We start from the raw sequence: 20,406 nt of genomic DNA, 5'->3' as shown, positions 1-20,406 counted from the left end.
TCTTCTGTTTTTTTTTTTTTTCCGTTTTAAGCACATATTTATACGAAACCGCTCTGCTTTGCACATGAAATTATGACTCAATGGCGTCTGGTCATAAGAAAAATATTACACGGACCTTTATTTACTAAAAAAATAAACTTTTATGCCTGTTCAGTGGCGCTAAGCAGGTACAAACGCATGCGCAGCTGCAGAGCTCGCGGTTTCGGAGTTATCGCTGAGAAAAACACACACCCCAAGATTATAAAATCATGCCGATTTCTTGTTCAGCTATCGACTGCTCAAACCGCTTTGTCAAGGGATCGGAGATCAGATTCTACAGGTAAGATTGTAGGATAGATTTGCTACATAGACATGCGTGGTAATAGTGTAATACATTGGGCTGCATTGTTTACATGGATACAACTTGTGAATAAATACGTATGCCCCTGTAAGAAGGACACAGGTTTAACAGTTAACCCTATTTACTACAAATCATACTTTAGGTTTTACAATCTTTCTCGCTGTTTATGCTTTTGTACATTGACTGTAATATTTCGTCATTTGAATGGCAAAGTCTGAAACCATTATGATGCATAATAGTTTAATGATCAAATAATGGAATCATCATATATTTATTGTCACAACCGTATTTTACCTACTTAAACAACTGAATTGATTGTACAGTTTGCAACGTGAAGAGGAGGGCAGCAATACCTATTGGGCTGAAATAACATTATTTCCAAGCAATGTTTAAAGAATTAACTTAGCCCGAAGCTTTAATGTAAGGGGTCTGTGTCCTGCTTTGCTGTTTCTCATTTAGGTTTCCAATCAGTAAGCCTCAGCTGGCAGAGCAGTGGGTACGAAGCCTCGGAAGGAAAAACTTTGTTCCCACTCAGAACTCCTGCTTGTGCTCTGAGCATTTTCAGCCCGACTGCTTCCGTGACTATAATGGAAAACTGTTTCTCAGAGAGGATGCTGTGCCTACTATTTTTACCAACTCTGGAGGAGATGGCACCAAGGTGTGTCCTTGCCCTCAGCAGTTGTTCTTGTTTAATTCAGCCATATGTTTTCAAGATTTATGTAACTGTTTATAGAAGCCATTTAGTATCGTTACTTTAATCATGGTGTTCATTTCCTTGCTTACAGATTGAGTTAAGAAGAAACAGAGGGGGAATAGTTGGAAAGGAGGTCAATGAATCCAATGCTGCTTTCAAACAAATGACAAAAGATAGAAGACAACCCATTAGAGACTCGAGTCTGAAGGTAAATACATGGACGGCTTAATATGCAATTGTTTTGTCTGTTATTGACTTCTCTGCATGTATTTCATTAAATCAGTTCAGATTTTTGCATAAATTTTGCACACGATAAATGTTTAAGCCATAGGTCCAGCAATTCATGACTGATACAAATAGATTGGGTAATTTATGATGATGATAATTTTTTTACAGGGCAGAGGTCCAAATGAGAGGAGACGAGCAGGGGGAAAGCTCTCATCAGGTGACAGGTACCTGCCCATCTATTTTCTTCACTCATGATCATCACTTCATTCCGTTCATGAGCAGGAAGCATCTTCATTTATTAGATTTTTTGGAGGATTTGATTCTGCTTTTTGATAACAGTACAATACTATAATTATATAACTAACACTCAGTCAGGAAAACTGAAACCGAGGGAATGAACTTAATTTACCCATTTAATTCCCTACAGGCAGTCCCTGTCTGTCAAGAACAAGGTGTATGACAGCAAAGGCCTGCTGATCTCATGTGGGAAGGATCTGTGTGACTGTCTGGACATAGACTGCATGGGCTGCTTTTATCCGTGTCCTGAGTGCGGCTCACGGAAGTGTGGCGTGGAGTGCAGGTGTGACCGAAAATGGCTGTACGAGCAGGTGGAAGTAGAGGGAGGAGAGATTATTCGCAACAAGTTTGCTAATTAGAAAATCAGATAGGAGACCAAGAAGACATCACTTCTGTTTCTGAGATGCGTGTGGACATTGCAGAAGTATTGGGTTTGCATTGTATATTTTTTTACTTTTTTATCTAAGGATAGAATTTATTTGAAATGCTTGTTGCATTTTCAATGTTTCTACAGCTGTGTTTTCTATTTTATCCTTCCAGGATTTTCAGCTCGTTTTGTCATTCGTATTGTATTAATGTTTGTCTTTTCTCTTGAAATTTCCTTGAACACAAAAATAAATGCAGAATTTAAGTAATGCGTTTAGTGCTGCAATACTGTTTGTCTTTTCTCTTGAAATTTCCTTTAATGCAAAAATAAATAAATAAATGTAGAATGCAGAGTGTTTAGTGCTGATTCAATAAATGATCTCCTAACCTCATTTTAAATTTATTACAAATATATTTTTATTTTTTATATTTGGGAAGATGTAGCTCCAAGAAGTTGTTTAGTTCTTGTATTATATACCAAGTATACAAAATGTAAATAGACACTTCAAAAATATTGTTTCTAAAGTGTTAAAACCCTATTTTAAGCTCTTTAAACCAGGAAGCCACGCATTGTGCAGACATGCTATGATGAAGTCAGGAAACCTGTGTTTTTAGGGCATTTTAGTCTTTGTTTGGTGATATCTATTAGATATTGTCTAAGATGTCTTTCTAATTGCCCTATTTGTCTTAGCGGTGCAAATTTAGGACACTTCACCTCGTGTTGCAGCGCTGGATGCCAGAAGCGTCACGATGAAGAACAATCTGTCAAAGGCCAAGTTTGCCCTGTAGCTGTACAACAATAGCATGCACAACAACAGTAAACTTGGCTTGTAGCAGGGATAATGTATTGTAAGAGAATTTAAAAGAAAGATTTCCAAGACATTCAGAACTAGGCAGGCAGTTTATCTGTGGAACACACAGACTGTGTGAAGCATTCTTACCATTTTATTTTTTTAAATGGTTGGCCGAAATTTTTAAGGTTATGCAGTACAGCATCAACACTGTTTTATTTATTACAATGCATCTTGATTTGTGTTTAATAAATTTGATATCACACTAGTGTCATTTTGAAAATGGAATATTTAATACCATGAAAATGGTATTAAAAGGTCACAACTACAAGGGCTTCAATTATATATTCGATATGGTTTAAATTAAATTAAAATCTATTTTTATGATTACATTGTGTATTTATTGACATTGTGAAGTCTCTACTCTTATGATGTAAATTGCCATTTTAGTGTAAAAAATTTGTTTAATTTAAATTAGTTTAGTTTAAACATTGTGCTGTGGGTTTTTTTGTAGGTTTCAGTCGGTTATTCCTTTCATTGCCACACAAGTAAATTCTCTGTCTATAACACATTTCCTTATTTGTATGTGGAGATTGCCTCTTTTCTAACTCTTTGATATTCATATCGATTCACTCCTAATTTGATTATGTAAATCAAGTATGGTTTAGTGAGTTTGTTCAGCATGACTGAGTGCATCCTCACAGAGACATTTTTACAGTTGGTCTCAGAAGGACAATTATAAAAACACCAATTTCACAAGTAAAATTATTGTGTGTCTATGCAAGCGCTTGGGAACAGATGGTTTATAATAGGAAATGAGCTCTACTTACGTTGTGTAAAAGCAGTTTTAATGGTGTGGTTTGTGCCTGATTAGAAGATTGAGAGAACGCACAGAAAATTCCAGAAACACGTCAGGATGAAACGACATTTCACACATGACCTATTGGGAGCATTGAGGCAAAGCATCATATTTAAAAATTAAAACAATTTATTCGCTTTAATGGGTTATTGCAGGATGGTGCTGGTTTATTGATTCATTAAAAATACTGCATTTTCATAATGCATAATTCCATTATGTAGAATATTAATTAGTCATCAATGTTTTTATCAGCTTTGAAAAATTAGCAGAGATTTGGTTTTGGCTTCATCTTCTAATAATGTGCATTGCAGCTGGTTGTCTGGTGGCTGAGAACTCCACAGTCCATAATGTCAGTGTTACACTTGCTACACTCACAGCTAAGGGCCACAGGGTAGGTGAAAACAGAGTCAACCCTGACAGGGCAGCCTTTGAATTCATAGGTTTCGTAGGTCCACTCTCTGAAGTTACAGGTGTTCTGGTAGTTCTGCACCATAGGGCTACGGTAAACTCTTTCCTGTAAACAAATTAATAGATAACTTTAATATGGTACAAAAGATGGAATTAAAAACATCAAAATAAAGAATATAGAAGACAACAATACCAATTCTGCATATATGTTAAATGTTTACGCATTATTGCTTAATTTTATGAGAGTACCAGTGTTTTGCAGAGCCCAGCACAAGCAGTGGTGTCGATTGTAATGCAGCTGCCACATTCCTCATTTTCCACAGTAATGGAGATATTGGTAAGTCGACAGCTGGATCTGCTCTCTGAAACAGCCCTCATTAGCACCGGCAACAGCATCACCATAACAACGAAGTGCATCCTCATCTGGGAATCATTGCAAAAGTGTGTGTGTGGCTAATTAAATACAAATACTGGAATAAAGTATTAGCATCATATGTCCATCTGGAGATTACAAAAGTGAATGCATTTTGTGGGCTGGATTATCAAAATTGATCAAAACCAATTTAACGAAAAAATGTAAACGAAAAATCCCCAGTGAAATGATCACCAAATTTATGTAGTCCATGGCTCCTAAAAACTCAGCATTATTTAAACTAGACACAGACTAAATACTGTACATCAACTAAACAGAAATAAGAGTTCACATCACAGTCCTACCTGCTGGAGTTTTGCTCAGACAAAATTACTTGCCCTCTCACATGGACACTTATACCCTCCTGTCAGACCAGACGCCCACTTTTGGTTGAGAGAAGCCATATCTTATCATACTATGGTATTTACTTTTGTGGAGGTGGCACAAATCCCTAAAGCCCTACGGCCATGGCATTCAGTCTGGGAGAGGCTTAGACAGCACAGCATCCATGTAAAGGCCACCAGTGATGTTCTGGTTTTCAAGGTCAGTTTTCTACAGCACATTTGTTTTTATATAAATCTACTGGAACAATCGCTTGTTTCAGCAACCTTGTTTTGATAATTAATCTAATAGTTCCAGATGGCTTCCTTAAAGAGCCCTGCATGACTTGTTCTACAGAATTTTTGTCTGATGGAATTTTTTTGGAAGATCAAAAATGTATGTAAATTATTAGGTTCCAAGTGAATTCTTATCTGTAATGAGTCACTATTATTCTACAAGTCTAGCATTCATTTCACATAACAATGCTATAGGCCTAAACTTGAATATTGCCTGAATCTGTTTAAAAGCTTATACTCTACAGTCTTCTTGATTTTTATTTTGCTTCAGCATTCAGTTTCTTTCACATATCTCAGCCTGCTTCGACATCTTTGACACAAATCAGCTCCAGCTCAACTTTGACAAGACTGAGCTCCTCTTTTTCAGACGTATCCGCCCCCGGTTTCTTTCTATCTCTTTTGAAGGTCAAGCAGTCATTGACTCCTGATGTGTACAAATCTTGGAGGTTGTCCAAAAAGACCCAGTGACCTTCGCTTATCATGCTGCGACATCTGCCCCAGCATACGGCTGTTTAATGCAGTAAAACTCTTTTTTGCTCTTTCTAGTACATCAAACATGTTGCTTTTTCCCAAGTCTCAATATTTACCTACCAATAGTGGCAGACTTATTTGATTCCTATTGACGGTTTCAGCACCAATAACATAAACAAACGTCATGTGGCCCAAACTTAATTTCCGGTAGACTTCAGCAAAGAAACTGATGAGTAGTTTTAATTTAATTTAATACAAATAATATACATTATAAATTAATATTCATATAGATTAAACATAAAATAAATTGTTATATTATAACCAAACAAATTTCTAATGTAAGTTTTGACTTTTTTGTAAATATAGGTTTTATGACCCGTGCGGTTACATATTTAAAGAAAGTAAATACGCATGCTCAATTAAATAAATTTTTGTTAGGTATACAGATAGAAGTCCTATCTGAATGGTCATATGATGTGTCCCTGGCCTCGCTCTATAATTGGTCTGAAGTGGTTGTGTGAAATAAGTCTTCACACTTCTGAAGTCTTAAAAAATTCTTGAAAAAATAGCATGTAACCAATTAATGTCCTTTCTGGAAGATCATAAATTGCTTGAAATTTTCCAGTCTGGCTTTAGAGCTATGCACAGTACTGAGTTAGCCCTGTTGAAAGTTTTTAATGTTATTCTGTTAGCTACTGATTCTGGGAATGATGTCGTTCTTGTGCTTCTTGATCTAACCACTGCATTTCATACTGTGGATCATGAAATTTTAATCTCTCGGTTGGAACAATGGGTGGGCATTAAAGGGACAGCGCTTGAGTGGTTTAGGTCCTATTTGGAAGGCCGGACTTTTAGTGTCAGCATTGGTGACTATCTCTCTTCTCCTGTCCCTCTACTGAGTGGGGTCCCACAGGGCTCAGTTTTAGGCCCTCTTCTCTTTTCTCTTTATTTACTCCCGCTAGGGTCTATAATTAGGAAGCATGGTTTGTCTTTCCATTTTTATGCAGACGATACCCAGATCTATGTGCCCATTAAGAAGAGTGAGACGGTTGGACCACTACTTCAGTGTCTTGATGACATTAAGGCCTGGATGGCTAATATTTTTTTAAGTATTAATGAAAAGAAAACAGAAGTGATGGTATTTGGGGATGCTACTGGGTCCTCTTTGGTTGATTTAAGTGTCTTAGCCCAGTATATCAAACCGACCATCACAAACCTTGGGGTTAAATTTGATTCGGACCTAAAGTTCGATAGTCAGATTGGGGTTGTTGTCAAATCTAGCTTCTTTCAGCTGAGACAAATGGCTAAAATAAAGCCATTTCTCTCAAGGCAACACCTTGAAACCGTAATCCATGCCTTTGTTACAACCCGGCTGGATTATTGTAATGCACTATATGTGGGGATATGTGGGTCTTCTTTGGCCCGTTTGCAGTTGGTGCAAAATGCTGCAGCACGTCTTTTGAAGGGAACTCGCAAATTTGAACATATGACCCCCATTTTATCATCACTACATTGGCTGCCAGTACAATCTAGTATTCAGTTCAAAACTCTTTTGTTTGTTTTTAAATCCTTAAATGGTTTTGCTCCATCCTACATATCTGAACTTTTACACCCCTATACACCCTCACGCTGTCTGAGATCATCAGATCAGCTGCTTCTTATAGTGCCAACTGCCAAGAAATTATGGAATGCCCTGCCTCTTTATATTAGGCAGGCCTCTTCGCTGTCTATGTTCAAATCCCATCTTAAAACGTATCTTTTTTACTTGGCCTTTGACACCTGATTTTGAAATTTGGGCAAATAGTTTAAATATATGGGCTACGTGTTTGTATTTGTTTTTATTCTGGTTTTAGTATATATGTATTTGCTATGTGTTTAGGTTTAATTAGTATGATGTTTTCATGAAATCAAATGACGTCTTTTATTTTTTAATGTGCAGCACTTTGGTCTGCTTTTTGGTGGTTGTAAAGTGCTTTATAAATAAAGGGATTGATTGATTGATAAGTCCACTGCACCCTTAAATTCTGTCTCATTGTGCCAACTGCATGCTAGCAATGAGCACAACAAACAAATCATAAGCAATGTTCAAAACAGGCTACTGAATATTACTAGTCATGTCTTTCAAAGGGGATTTTAAATCATTAAACTGGATCAGTTGGTCGGTGCAAGCTGCTTAAAAAAAGAGAAGACACTAGTAAACACCAAAATAAACCAGTCAAATCAGTCTGTTTCACAGATTTACCATGTAAAGCAGAGTAAGATACAATAGCTACTATTTTAGTTAAGAATGCTTTTGAGTCTTCATTTCAGTTGATTACAAAAGAACTGGACTTGAACACAGTGAACGTTTCAGTGCTGATGCTGAATTTGTTTTCATAAAGCTCTCTAATATTGAATAATGTGCTGCAGAAGAAGGTGGCGTAGTGGGGAGTAATATTTTGCATTTTACTTTAATACAAACATCTCATCAGTTTAATTTAAAACCTGCAAAACTTATCTTAATTTTTGGAACTTTAGATAGCCTACATCTTATTATTTTAAACTACTGTCTTTAAATAATCTTGAAGTGGCAGTTAGTGATCGTTGCAGTTTTCCGTGGTCATTACCAGTGTAATGTATAAGTTTATAATGTATAAATGACCAATAAGTAATTAGTTACTGTAATTAAATTACTTTTTCAAGGGAAGTAAGGGATTACTCAAATTTTTTCTGTAATTTAATTACAGTTACTTCTGATGTAATTAAACTAAATACTTTGTGTAATATGTGTGTGTGCAATAGCGAAATTGATATCAAAATTCAAAGTCAATCTTTAAAATCTGTGCTTTAATGTACAATTCTCACATTTGTAATACTTGTACTACTTTATGTAGTTTTATATAATTTATTTGAATGAATTAAAAGAGCCGTTTCATGTCTATCCTTGAATCACTTCTTAACTAATCAAGGTTGATGTAGGATATAGAAAGTAATGAGTAATAAGTAATTAAATACTTTTTGGAGAGAGTAATTTGTACATTAATCTCATAATCTAAATTCATTACTTTTTCAGAGTAACTTCCCCAACAATGGTCATTACTATGTTTGAGCTAAATATTTAACTTAGACTCTTTGCTGGACAGAAATGGAGAGATACGGCACTATCAAGTCGTTCTTTATTGATTTGTTTTTCTTTATTTCAAGTTATAACCAAGCAGGCTTTGACAGAAAGTGCGTGTGTCTTTGTGACACAGCTTGTACTCCGCAGCAGTCCCTCGGGTAGGTATTTGCGATGATCTGGATGTCAACAGATGCATAAGGGGCTGGTGAAGTTTGGAAAATGCAGCACACGGGCGTGCGCGCAATGACCCGCCGTAGCCACTGGGGGACGAGCAAGGTCTTTCTGCGCTGCAAACGTGACTATCTCGGCGGAGCTCAGCTCCCCAAAAACACGAGCACAATGCTCAATGGGCGAGACTGAGCGGCAGACAGATGCGCGCTGCGCATACTTACCTAAGGCTATTGACATGGCATCCTAAAACTTTGATACATCTCGACTCTGACGCTGCTCGTTTGATTTATCGAGCCACGCAGCATGCTCTTGGCAGCAGCACCTGCTTTTTGGTGAGTGTGAGTCCAGGCTTAATGCAGCGGTGCATGTTTTTTGGGGAGGGGGAGATGGGCAGGTGATGAGAGATCCTGTTGAATAAAGACCCAACGGCGAGCCGTGGCCAAAACTGTCATCCCTCGATTGCGATCACACCTGACTGTTGAGGTGTTATGTTCTGCGTTTGGCTACGTCGAGGAATATCTGGATTACTAAAGCAGAGAGGGAATTTTAGACAAACCTGGGATTTACGTACTCACCCATCTCTAGCTTTTTATATTAAGGGTGGATGCTGAGAAGACATTCTCTTATCTTTTCTTGTGTAAGTGACTCGAAAGATGGAAGTTGGAGTGCATGAGAGGGTTGATAAATTGCGTGCGACGACTGTTTATAATTAATTGTCAGGGGAATTTGGATCAGTAATATCACGCGCTGTTTCCTGTTTCTTGCTTGGCTGGCCTGTAATAATAAGATTGTGCCATTGTTATTATTACTATTATTATTAATTATTGAAGAAGGGTATACGAATAATAATATTTTCTTTGTTCTCAAATACTTTGATGATACATATCATATGTAGCCATCACAGACTAGATGGGATGTCAGTTCTTCAGGGCACATTATATGATGGATAGTGTGTTAAACGTTTGTTTTCTTTGCAGCTGTTGCTGGTGTCAGACGGATTCAGTGATTCATTCATATAGCCACTGAAGGGGCAGAGGACGGAACAAACCTACACCCCACCCCTCCCTCACAGCGAAGATGGTAACCAGTGATTTCATAGGTGCAAAAGTCTCTACGGCGACTGAGCACCTCGGATAACGGACCGAGTCGCTGTCTTCTCTTGTATCCAGTTACCTTTATGGATAACAGTGACAGCAGTGCGCGCCAGCTAACCATATGGATTCTATGGCACTCTTGGGCACATATCCCTAATGATGTCACCAGAAACGCTCTTGTTTCACTACAGTTGTTAAAGTCCAATTACAATAAGTAAAAGTGCATTTAAAGACCATAGAAACTACACTTGAACTACGCTTGCGTATTTACAAGGCGATGGACCACTAACAGCGCCAGTCAAGTGCATTTATGAACTTTAATGTGCAAATACGGTCTCGTGCTTAGCTTTATTCTTTATCCAATTGCTGAGTTTTTTTGGGGGGTCCAACGTTTCATAGTTCGTGAAGATGGAATTTGCTATGGTGGGCGCGGACAGCGGGGGTTGCAACACCCACCTGCCCTACGGATATGCCCAGGCTCGTGCCAGAGAGAGAGAGCGCGAGCGGGAGAGACAGTCGCGCGCAGTGGCGGCGGCATCGTCAGCTGAAGCTGCAACGGTTGGAGAGGGAGGTGGGTCATGTGGCCATCCCCACAACCACCCGCATCAGAGTCGAACCGCCTCTTCAACGAATGCCAACAACAGTAGCGCCGGGACCGCCTCGCGCCCCTCCTCCTCCCAGCAGCCGCAACAGCAGCAGCAACACCACGAGCCACCACAGCAACTTCTCAGAGAGAGAAAAAAGCAAAGAGGCGTCTCGCGCTGGAGACGGAACCGCGCGGCACTCGGTGGGGATCTACGCCACTCAGAGTTGGCGCTCCTAGGGTCCGAGGAGGACATCATGATTGAGGAGGACGAGGCAGAGGGCGAGGAGGAAGAGGAGGACAGGGGAAGTAAGAGATCGAGTTTTGTCTATAACATGGATGATGAAGAGGAGACGGTTTCCTTAACGGACAGGCGTCCTCAGTCAGGGTACGAAAATGTTTACAATGAGTACGGCTGCTGCGAGAGAGTTGTCATCAACGTGTCGGGCTTGAAGTTTGAAACTCAGCTGAAGACTCTCGCACAGTTCCCGGACACTCTCCTGGGGGACCCTGAGAAACGAATCAGGTACTTCGATCCTCTGCGTAACGAATACTTTTTTGACAGGAACAGACCAAGCTTCGACGCCATTCTATACTTCTATCAGTCAGGGGGGCGATTAAAGCGACCCGCCAACGTGCCGTTTGACATATTTTCCGAAGAGGTGAAGTTCTATGAACTCGGGGAAGAGGCAATGCTCAAGTTTCGCGAGGATGAGGGCTTTGTGAAAGAGGAAGAGAAGCCGCTACCCGAGGACGAGTTTAAACGTCAGATCTGGCTCTTGTTCGAGTATCCAGAGAGTTCAAGTCCAGCCAGAGGGATTGCGGTCGTGTCGGTCTTGGTTATCGTCATATCCATTGTTATTTTTTGTTTAGAAACATTGCCAGAATTCAGGGATGACAAAGAATTCCTCAGCCCAGGTAAAAATTCCACACACGCAGACAATGGATTTACGCCATTCAACGATCCATTTTTCATCGTTGAGACAGTATGCATCATTTGGTTCTCATTTGAGATAATTGTCCGTTTTTTTGCTAGCCCCAGCAAAGCTGCTTTCTTTAAAAACGCCATGAACTCCATAGACATTGTCTCTATTTTGCCTTATTTCATAACTCTTGGCACAGACCTCGCTCAACAACAAGGCAACGGACAACAGGCAATGAGTTTCGCGATCCTGAGAATAATACGGCTTGTCAGAGTGTTTAGGATCTTCAAGCTGTCTCGACATTCTAAAGGTCTCCAGATTCTCGGACACACATTACGCGCAAGCATGCGAGAACTGGCGCTGCTCATCTTCTTTCTTGTCATCGGTGTCATTCTGTTCTCTAGCGCCGTATACTTTGCGGAGGTTGATGAGCCGTCGTCACAGTTCACGAGCATTCCAGACGCTTTTTGGTGGGCTGTGGTGACCATGACCACGGTGGGTTACGGGGACATGAAGCCTATAACAGTTGGGGGTAAAATAGTGGGCTCGTTGTGCGCCATAGCAGGTGTCCTGACCATTGCGCTTCCAGTCCCCGTCATCGTGTCCAACTTCAATTACTTTTATCACCGGGAAACTGATAACGAGGATCAGACGCCCATTGTTGAACAGCCCCCACCAGGTTGCCCGTATTTTCCGGATTTCCTTAGAAAATTAAAAGGGTCCCCATCGGGTTCGTCTTTGGGTGACAAGGCTGCTGAGTATATGGAGATGGAAGAAGGCGTCACGGAATCTCTGTGCGGTGCTGACACGCAGAGCCCGATTAGAGGGAACGGTACTGATATAGGCGGAAAAAACAGTTCACATTCACGAACCCTACAGACAGATGTATGATTATAGAAAGACGATAACCTTTTTTGAGATGTTTTCGTGAAGATGACGGCACAAATAAACCAGTTAACAGCACACATGCACGCATGGTTGCGCTCTTACGACTTGAAGACATACGCTCGTGCGCAAACGCACAGATAAGCTCACACACTCATACTCAAGTTATGGACCTAAGCTGAAACATTTTTGCAATGTGGCTACATTTGTAGAGAAACATACCCTGTAATCCAGTGACAGGCAACGCAAAAATCACCAGCTTTACATGACGTGGAGAGGATATCTGCCCACCTGTTCTGTTGATAGAACTGAACAACTCCCTGTTCATTAAATGAAGGCAACAAAGAGAAATTTGCATAGGCACTTTATGAGTTACTTTTGTCAGTAATTGTAGAAGAGGCGAGTTCTTATCCAATGCTATTATGCAATAACGTTAAAATCGTTTGCACTATCATCAATTATGTTATAGTCTCCTAGGCAGGGAGGAAGCACATTGACTGATATAATAATAATAATAATATACATCGTATTAATAATTCGAAATAATATGAAATAACTACGCTGCAACATATTCACTGCTGAGAACAAAGAAAATTAATTCTAAAACTACTTGATGTTTCCCATAATAATTAATTATACTATTTTTTAATTATTAATTGGAGAGCAGCACGCATGACAACTTAAGGCAATATTATCCTAAATCAAATTTTGGCTAAATGTGTCAGCATGCCAGTATTCAGGATTTACTACATTCTGGTAAAACCCTATTAGCAACCCCTGTGTAGTTATTTGTGCACTGTCCAGGATAGCTGAAGAGTCATTTTGATCAGTTCCTTTGTGAGTATTGAATAACAAAACAATCATCTTTGTTTTTGTGAAACATACACTGCACTCTTTTGTTTGTTATTGACACATTTTCAACACTCATTCATCATGCGAGGATTCGTTCTCTCCAAGCATAAATGTCACAATATGGTAAGCCGATGCCAAAACACCGGTTTTACATCCTCCAACAAAGTCAACGACACCAGGCTTGAAGGATCAGTTTGGCTACTGCTTTCAAGTTACTGTTTTGGAATTATAATTCAAGGGAATGCTTCATGCAACTATTTCTTCGTCCCTTTACCAACTGTCAGTGCATCCCTTTATAAAAATACTGACGGAAATAACCAGTCAAGCAGGACTGAAGGGAACATGAACTCGTCTCCAGCGCTTCGGTGGACTTCATGCACAAGACTAGGCTACCTGCGTTCCGCAACGAACTCACGGAGTGCACGATGACCGCTGAGCATGCGCAGTTTACCATGCAAGCCAAGGTAAGCGTTTGTTTATTTACACACCAATCATGTTATCATTTTCGCGCTTAGTGCTACATGGCCCCCAGGTGTTTAATCATGTGTACAGGTGTTTACGCATCTGCATCTAAAAAAGCTGTGTCTTAGCGTTAGAAACAATCGCTTTGCATGGCATGCGTTAGATTAAACCCACGCTTCTCTCAAAACAACATATCTACAATATCCTGAATCGCCTAGCAACAAGGGATCTGTTATAAAAGAGAACACTAACCGTGCTGGAATCCAAAAATCCTCACAGCTCATTAAGCGTATAGAGCTTCATTTTCCGATGTCATAATATACTGTATAGCTGTTGCTGTTTTATCGTAGACAAGATAATTACCATTTATTCTCCAGTAAACTCACATTTTGCCATTAATGAGATGTGCTCTTTGTACTACAGTGAGATAGCTGTTGGCTTCCAAGGCCTGCTTATCTATGTCAACTAGTTAACTAGTTTTAAACTTGTAGGCTTTAGCCTATTTAAAATAATATTCAAGTATTTTGTCATAATTGCAATATTGGATTATTGTACATAATTACTTTGCGTTGGTGTGCCTTGTGGTCCTTTCTAAATTGACATAATTTATTAATAATAATAATAATCTTAATAAAATTGTATTGGTTATTATTATCAAACAAACTATATTGGTGCGGTCACCTCTATAAACTGCGTCATGTGAGAACTGACTTGACTGAGTACAATGTCACTTTTCAGAAGTGATCGTCTTACAATTTATAGTGGATGCATTCAAGTTATAGCTGTAATAAAATAAATCTACCAAAGAAATGTAAAAAAGTACTGCTGCTTTCTATCTGCTTAGGTTAGCAGAGGTTTGGTGTGATTATAAATCCAGATCACGTGAAATGTCAACCTATCAATTCATATTTCTTTTACATTCAAAGACATTCACTAATAATGCATTCATTATTTGACATGCAGCACATCGAAAGACAGTATACTGTTTTAGTTTTATACGGTGTAGATTTATTTTTTGCACAAAGTATTTGTTTCACGCCTCATGTGTCTTTATTTGCAATGTCATGGGAGTTTATTGATCATTCATTCCACTGCAAATAGGCAAGTGTTTGTGTGAGAACTTTCTATTCCTAGTATTTATATTATTATATTTCTAAGAGTTCTAAAGGAATCTTGCTTGCCAAGTCATGCAGTGTTTTTGCAGAAAGTAGATACAGCAACAGACAGATAGTGCTCATATTTACATAATAACCCAGGTCATTAAGCAGTCGTTTACAGGTTAATGTTGTATGCTATTAAGAGGTGATTCTGTAGTGTAATTTATGAATATTTGGCTATAATTTGCCCGTTTGTAGCTCCTTTAAGCAGATCGGGGCCCAAACCCTGTTGTTGTAATATTTTTTTGAGTCTGAAATATAAATCGGCCTTAAATGTTGCTTGCCTATGTTTTTATTTAAGCACAGGCCTCTGTTGACGAACACACTGTAGCGCAGGTGTTGCATTTGTAAAATGGCTAAGTTATCGCAGCCCACCTCACATCTGTGCAGTAGCGTCATGTTATAAAACCACACTTTTATTATACACAGAGAATACTGATTTTGAGATCGGTGGCCTGTACAGTCAATTCATGGTAAAGTATATGTTTTTTTGAGGGTGTACATAACGTATAGTAAATCAATAAAACCCTCGACCACATCAGCTTCATAAATATCATCCTCACTGCAAGTATTAAACTAGATTTCCTAATGTCGCTCGTCCATGACAACAAAGGACATTTTGCCTTATTGATAGATTAGTGCAACACCAATCGCCATTTCCATAACACTGACACCCCGTAAATATCAAGACCGACGTTTGAGCAGCATGGAGAGGCAGAATAATATGGCATTAGTCCAGCTGAAAGCAATCAGCATTGCTTCACTCAAAACGTTAATTAGCTGCTGTACGTGGTGTGTGTAGCGTGACACAGAAGTGTAGCTGTACAGCTTGGCTGGATTTCTATACCCACACATACATGAAACTTGTCGGATGATGGAAAAATAAACAGCTGTACGGATTAGAAACTAAGTTGTCAGATGTTTCACCCTATAATCCCCTCACCTTTTCCCTGTAAAACTCAATGGTATCAACAACTGCGCTGCATGTTTTCTAATTAGTTGGGAAGACAAACACAACCAGTCGAATCTTATACTCGAATACTGTAATGTTGGTGGTGCACAGGTGGTGTGATGCATCTGAAACTTGGGGTAGAAACTGTTTCTTTAGGATCGCAAGGCTTTTTAGGACCAGTGTCCAGGCAGTGTGTTTAATTTGGAAAGTGTGCAGTGGTTTAATTCAAAACGTCCTGCAGGCTGCAGCTAAACAAAGTTCAAGAAGAGCTGATTCATGGAATGATTTAGTGTTGCTAACAGTAGGGTCTTTCACCCTCAAGTAAAATTTGAGTTTTATAAGCTCATATTTTCCTGGAATACACACACCACCCTGTTAAAAAGACCAGTATTGCTGGCCACCAGTGGATGTTGTGTTTTGAATGCTTGCTGGTGCTTCTTTTTGGTTTGCTCATGTTCATGATTCTTGTATATATTTACTAGCAAGAGTGCCGTGGTCAACCAGCTTCACCAGAAACACCATGCAGCTTGACCAACATGCTTTGTCTTTGAACAGCGTGGCAATATTGGTGAACCAGCACTAACCTTCATAAACCCTGCTGGTCCAAGCTGGTCTTTTCAAGGTGCATGGAAGGCTGTTTACCCTTTTATATTCCACAAGGAAGCATAAGCCTCGCTCTTACTGTCAGCATCTGATTGCACCTCCCTCTGTGACATTTGTTTGCCTTGTTGACTTGTCATGGGCACACTCACATAGACAAAAACATTTCCCTTCAGGGTTTAATAACACTCCTGTAGGGCAGGGCAGTGAAGGGCAGGATGTGTGTGTTGCTGAGCATTTCTGTCTTGTTGGGTTGTGTTTCTCCTATCTGATGGCTTACACCCAGAGGGTCAGGGAGCATTGTCTGCACTAATAGTACTGACTCCTCTGATGAGAGAGACCCAAGACGGGACGCACGCAATGGGACACCCTAACAAACTTTATGACCTTAGCAGAGGTCAGTACATCAGAGGCTGTCACTTTCATTCAGAATCAACAAAAAGAAAAAAGCCAATTACAAAACGTTACTATAAATAGAGCCTCATACATTTATGTAGTGCACAAAAACAGCAATTAATGAAAACAAGCTTGTCAATTTAAAAAAAAACATGTTGTCCTTCCAGCCTACCTGCTGTTGTGTTTTTAAGGATACTTACAAATTACAAAATAATACATTTTGTTATTTAGTTTAGTGTTTCAAAATAACCCCTGTGTGACTAGTTACCTGTGTTTTTTCATTGTTTGTTTTACTGATATATTCTCACTTCAGAGTGACATTAATGTAGGGATAAAATATTTATTCTTATTGAATTCTGTGCAGAGTAAATCCTGTTGTCAAGACGTTGTGGAAAAATGGACTACTGAATATGCTGAACAATCAAATCTGAATAACACACAAATATGTTTGAAACGACAAAATTTGTTGTCGGTTTTAAACAAGAAAATGAAAAAGCAAAAAGCTGACAACCATTGACGAACAAGGTTCTTACATACATAACATTAATATATCATCATCAGAATTGAATTTGGCATTAGGATTAGAATGAACATTTATGCAATAGGAGATATTCATTAGTGTCTTATTTTTATATCAAAGTTTCAATTCAATTAATTTTTTTTTGTAAATTTAGAAACTATTCAATAAAATGTCATTCTTTACACTAAACAAATCAAGCGTTCTGGCAGGTCACGTGAGTCAAGCTTGCATCAGCTGATCCTCCTCTACCTATAGTCGCGTTTTTGTGGGCGGAGCTTAGGTGGAGGCAGAAAGATCCCTCTGACCGCATTACTAATACTAGGTAGCATGTTTTGTTTGCTTGCTTTTTGACAATAACTAGAAAAAAAATCTGATGAAATTTTAACATGCAAGATCACTCGCTGTCTAGGACCGCTATTGTTTTTGAAAAAGTTAACTTTAACGCAAGGAACCTGGCCGACCTGTACGCGCTCACATATACCGCTTTTCCACCGGGGCTGGTGGATCCAGGGACGAACTCACAAGATTACCTCTCCAGTTAAGTGGCCTGACATCTACACCTACCAGACAGAGAAACCAAGCGTGTATAGTAAAGATAAACATATTCATCTATAGATGCCTGCGTGTAGGGCTGAAACGATTCCTCGAGTAATTCGAATACAAAAAATAATCGAGGCAATATTTGGTGCCTCGTTTAATCCATTTAACTACACTACACATGGAGCGCTGCGTTTCCCCACGGACCGTTATTATTAACACACAGTCCGCTAAACTCTGTTCATGTTACAGGGCTCTCAAGTCTCCCTCATTCACCGTGAGACACACGCACTTTAGTCTGTTCACACGCTCACACGTGTTTCTCATGCTGATAAATAACTGATAGCTTATTGAAATGGTGAACTGCTATTTTACTTAGTTTTAGTCTATTTTGCAGTGGATCTAGTGGATGCAGAATCCTGTTATTTGCACATGCCATCTGTCTGTTCTGTATGGAAGCCCGATTCCGTCACGTGATAAAAAAAATCAGGCTCTAAAAAGTCATAATTATGAGATAAAAAGTCAAAATTATGAGATAAAAAGTCTTAATTATGAGATAAAGTCATAATTATGAGATAAAAAGTCAAAATTATGACTTAACGTGCACATGCGCAGTGCAGCCAGGACACCACACGCTGGTGACATCCGCTGGTTAGAATGGTGTAAATGCAACTCAGTGGTTTTACAAACCAATTGCGATTGGTTATATATATATTTTAGTTATTTGTTTTCAGTTTTCAGTATTTTTTTTAAGCTTCCAGTGCAGACATCCAAAAGCATCAGCAGACACATAATAATAAAACAAAATATATAAAAATATAAATAAAATACAACTGTAAATAGACAGTTGTACAGAAGTAATATACTGTATGTAAAATAGATTGGAAATTTGCGAATATTCAAATTTATTAAAAGCAATATGTCCAGATGCTCTAGTACTCCTTCTGAAGCACTGGCCAGAGGGCAACAGTTCAAAGATGTTGTGTCCACGGTGTATCAAGTCTGTAATGATTGCACTTTACAAGAGTGGGAAAGAAAGCACCAATGATCTTTTCAGCAATCTGGACTATCCGTTCTTGTCCACTTGTGATCAACTGAGTAGCCGAGGCAAACCTGACAGGGATTAAAGCACACAGAACAACCTTTGTTGGGTCCTATTTGGGTCTCCCAATTCAGGTCCTTGAGATGGTGGAGCCCAGGAACCTGAAGGACGCCACAGCCAAACAATTACAAAATATTGTGTGTTTTGGGCCACATTCAATGTACAATGTATATGGAATCCTTTCAACAAAAGATCTATGGGCTACTGAAAAGTATTTCACTGGTTCCTATCTACCAGATAACATGCCTGCTGAAGCCAACAAACTACCAGTAAAAACCCAGAGAGGTTTAAACATACAGTAGTAGTAATATAATAGATTTGTGAAGCCATCTCTTAAATGCATACTTTTTGATGTATGATTTTGGAGGGCAAAAAATACACTGCTGTTTAAAAGTTCTAAAACACTTGAATGTTTGACTGAAATGTTTCTCATGTCTTAAAGTCTTTTAATCTGAAGATGTATGTTTAAATGTTTGAAATGACTTTAGTAGACAAAAATATATTCGTGGCAACATATTAATTTATTTTATTAGACGACAAAAATTGAGGACCAAATAAAAAAAGCAGCCAAGAAATGAATAGATGAAATTTCTGCCAATACTATTGAAAATTTCAAGAAGCTGCTCGATAAGGCCAAGAGTACAATTTTGGAAAGGGTGGTTACTTTGAATATGCTACATATATTCTTTAGTCCTGCATATAGTTTTGATTTATTCTGGATGCTTTTGAACATAATTCCTAGATAAAGTTATGATGAGTACTATAATTTTAAAATGTGGCCTGTCAATATGTAGTATTTTAGTAATTTTTCTGTTTGATGAGGCTTCTAAAATGGGACTTCGGATCAGTTCAAAACAAATGAATCAGGTTGCTTGTTTCAGCCTAATTAAATAAAATAAAAAATGTACAGTTATTTATATTTACACCATATTAAGCAACGGATGTCGCAAGCGTGCAGTGCCTTGCCTGCACTGCGCATGTTAAATCATAATTTCAATTTTTTATGTCATAATTACGATTTTCAATCTCATAATTTCGTTTTTTTAATCTCATAATTATGAGATTGAAAATCTCATAATTTCGATTTTTGTATCTCACAATTTCGATTTTTTATCTCATAATTTCGATTTTTTATCTCATAATTATGACTTTTTGTCTCATAATTTCGATTTTTTATCTCATAATTATGACTTTTTGTCTCATAATTTTGATTTTGTATCTCATAATTATGACTTTTTGGATTTTTTTTATCACATGGCGGAAATGGGCTTCCATAGTTCTGCGTGTCTGAGTGAATGAGCTGCACAGTTTAACGTGCTACACGTTAGAATTTGTCTGCGCTTTATGAGGACATGAACACATGAACTTCATCTGAGAGTTTATTTCAGAACATTTTACTGAGTGAAGCTAACACACAAAAAAATAAGCGTCTTCCGACGACCTGCCAAAATAAAGGTCCGGTTAACTCTGTATTTTTATGTGGACAAATATATTACTATTTAATAGTAAAAAAAAACTAATTTAGATAAACTAAATGCATCATGCATAAGCTGAAGTTAGTTGTTTACCTTTGAAATTATTCTTTCTAT

General features: G+C 38.5%; 3 protein-coding genes across 6 annotated transcripts in view; 2 read left to right on the top strand and 1 right to left on the bottom strand.

The window, feature by feature from the left end:
- The first annotated feature begins 170 nt into the window (after positions 1-170).
- arl14ep (ADP-ribosylation factor-like 14 effector protein) lies at positions 171-2,286 on the top strand. The gene is made up of 5 exons (XM_057340384.1): positions 171-319; positions 800-998; positions 1,126-1,242; positions 1,431-1,486; positions 1,690-2,286. The coding sequence occupies exons 1-5, from the start codon at positions 249-251 to the stop codon at positions 1,916-1,918; spliced, it is 672 nt and encodes a 223-aa protein (XP_057196367.1). The 5' UTR covers positions 171-248; the 3' UTR covers positions 1,919-2,286.
- Positions 2,287-3,579: 1,293 nt separating this feature from the next.
- Positions 3,580-4,406, bottom strand: fshb (follicle stimulating hormone subunit beta). The gene is made up of 2 exons (XM_057339368.1): positions 4,233-4,406; positions 3,580-4,089 (listed from the first exon to the last, which is right to left on the bottom strand). The coding sequence occupies exons 1-2, from the start codon at positions 4,404-4,406 to the stop codon at positions 3,868-3,870; spliced, it is 396 nt and encodes a 131-aa protein (XP_057195351.1). The 3' UTR covers positions 3,580-3,867.
- Positions 4,407-8,709: 4,303 nt separating this feature from the next.
- kcna4 (potassium voltage-gated channel, shaker-related subfamily, member 4) overlaps positions 8,710-20,406 on the top strand; it is a 119,252-nt gene continuing 107,555 nt past the window's right edge. For 3 of the 4 annotated variants that reach the window (XM_057345677.1, XM_057345660.1, XM_057345687.1), the window contains exons 1-2: positions 8,710-9,086; positions 9,732-13,555. In XM_057345677.1, coding sequence (XP_057201660.1) covers positions 10,257-12,245 — 1,989 coding nt within the window. In that variant the 5' untranslated portion in view covers positions 8,710-9,086; positions 9,732-10,256 and the 3' untranslated portion in view covers positions 12,246-13,555. The other variant, XM_057345668.1, reaches the window with a different exon arrangement.

The sequence above is a fragment of the Triplophysa rosa genome, linkage group LG1, assembly GCF_024868665.1.
Source record: "Triplophysa rosa linkage group LG1, Trosa_1v2, whole genome shotgun sequence".
Taxonomy (NCBI): domain Eukaryota; kingdom Metazoa; phylum Chordata; class Actinopteri; order Cypriniformes; family Nemacheilidae; genus Triplophysa; species Triplophysa rosa.
This window is presented reverse-complemented; position numbering and strand designations above follow the sequence as displayed.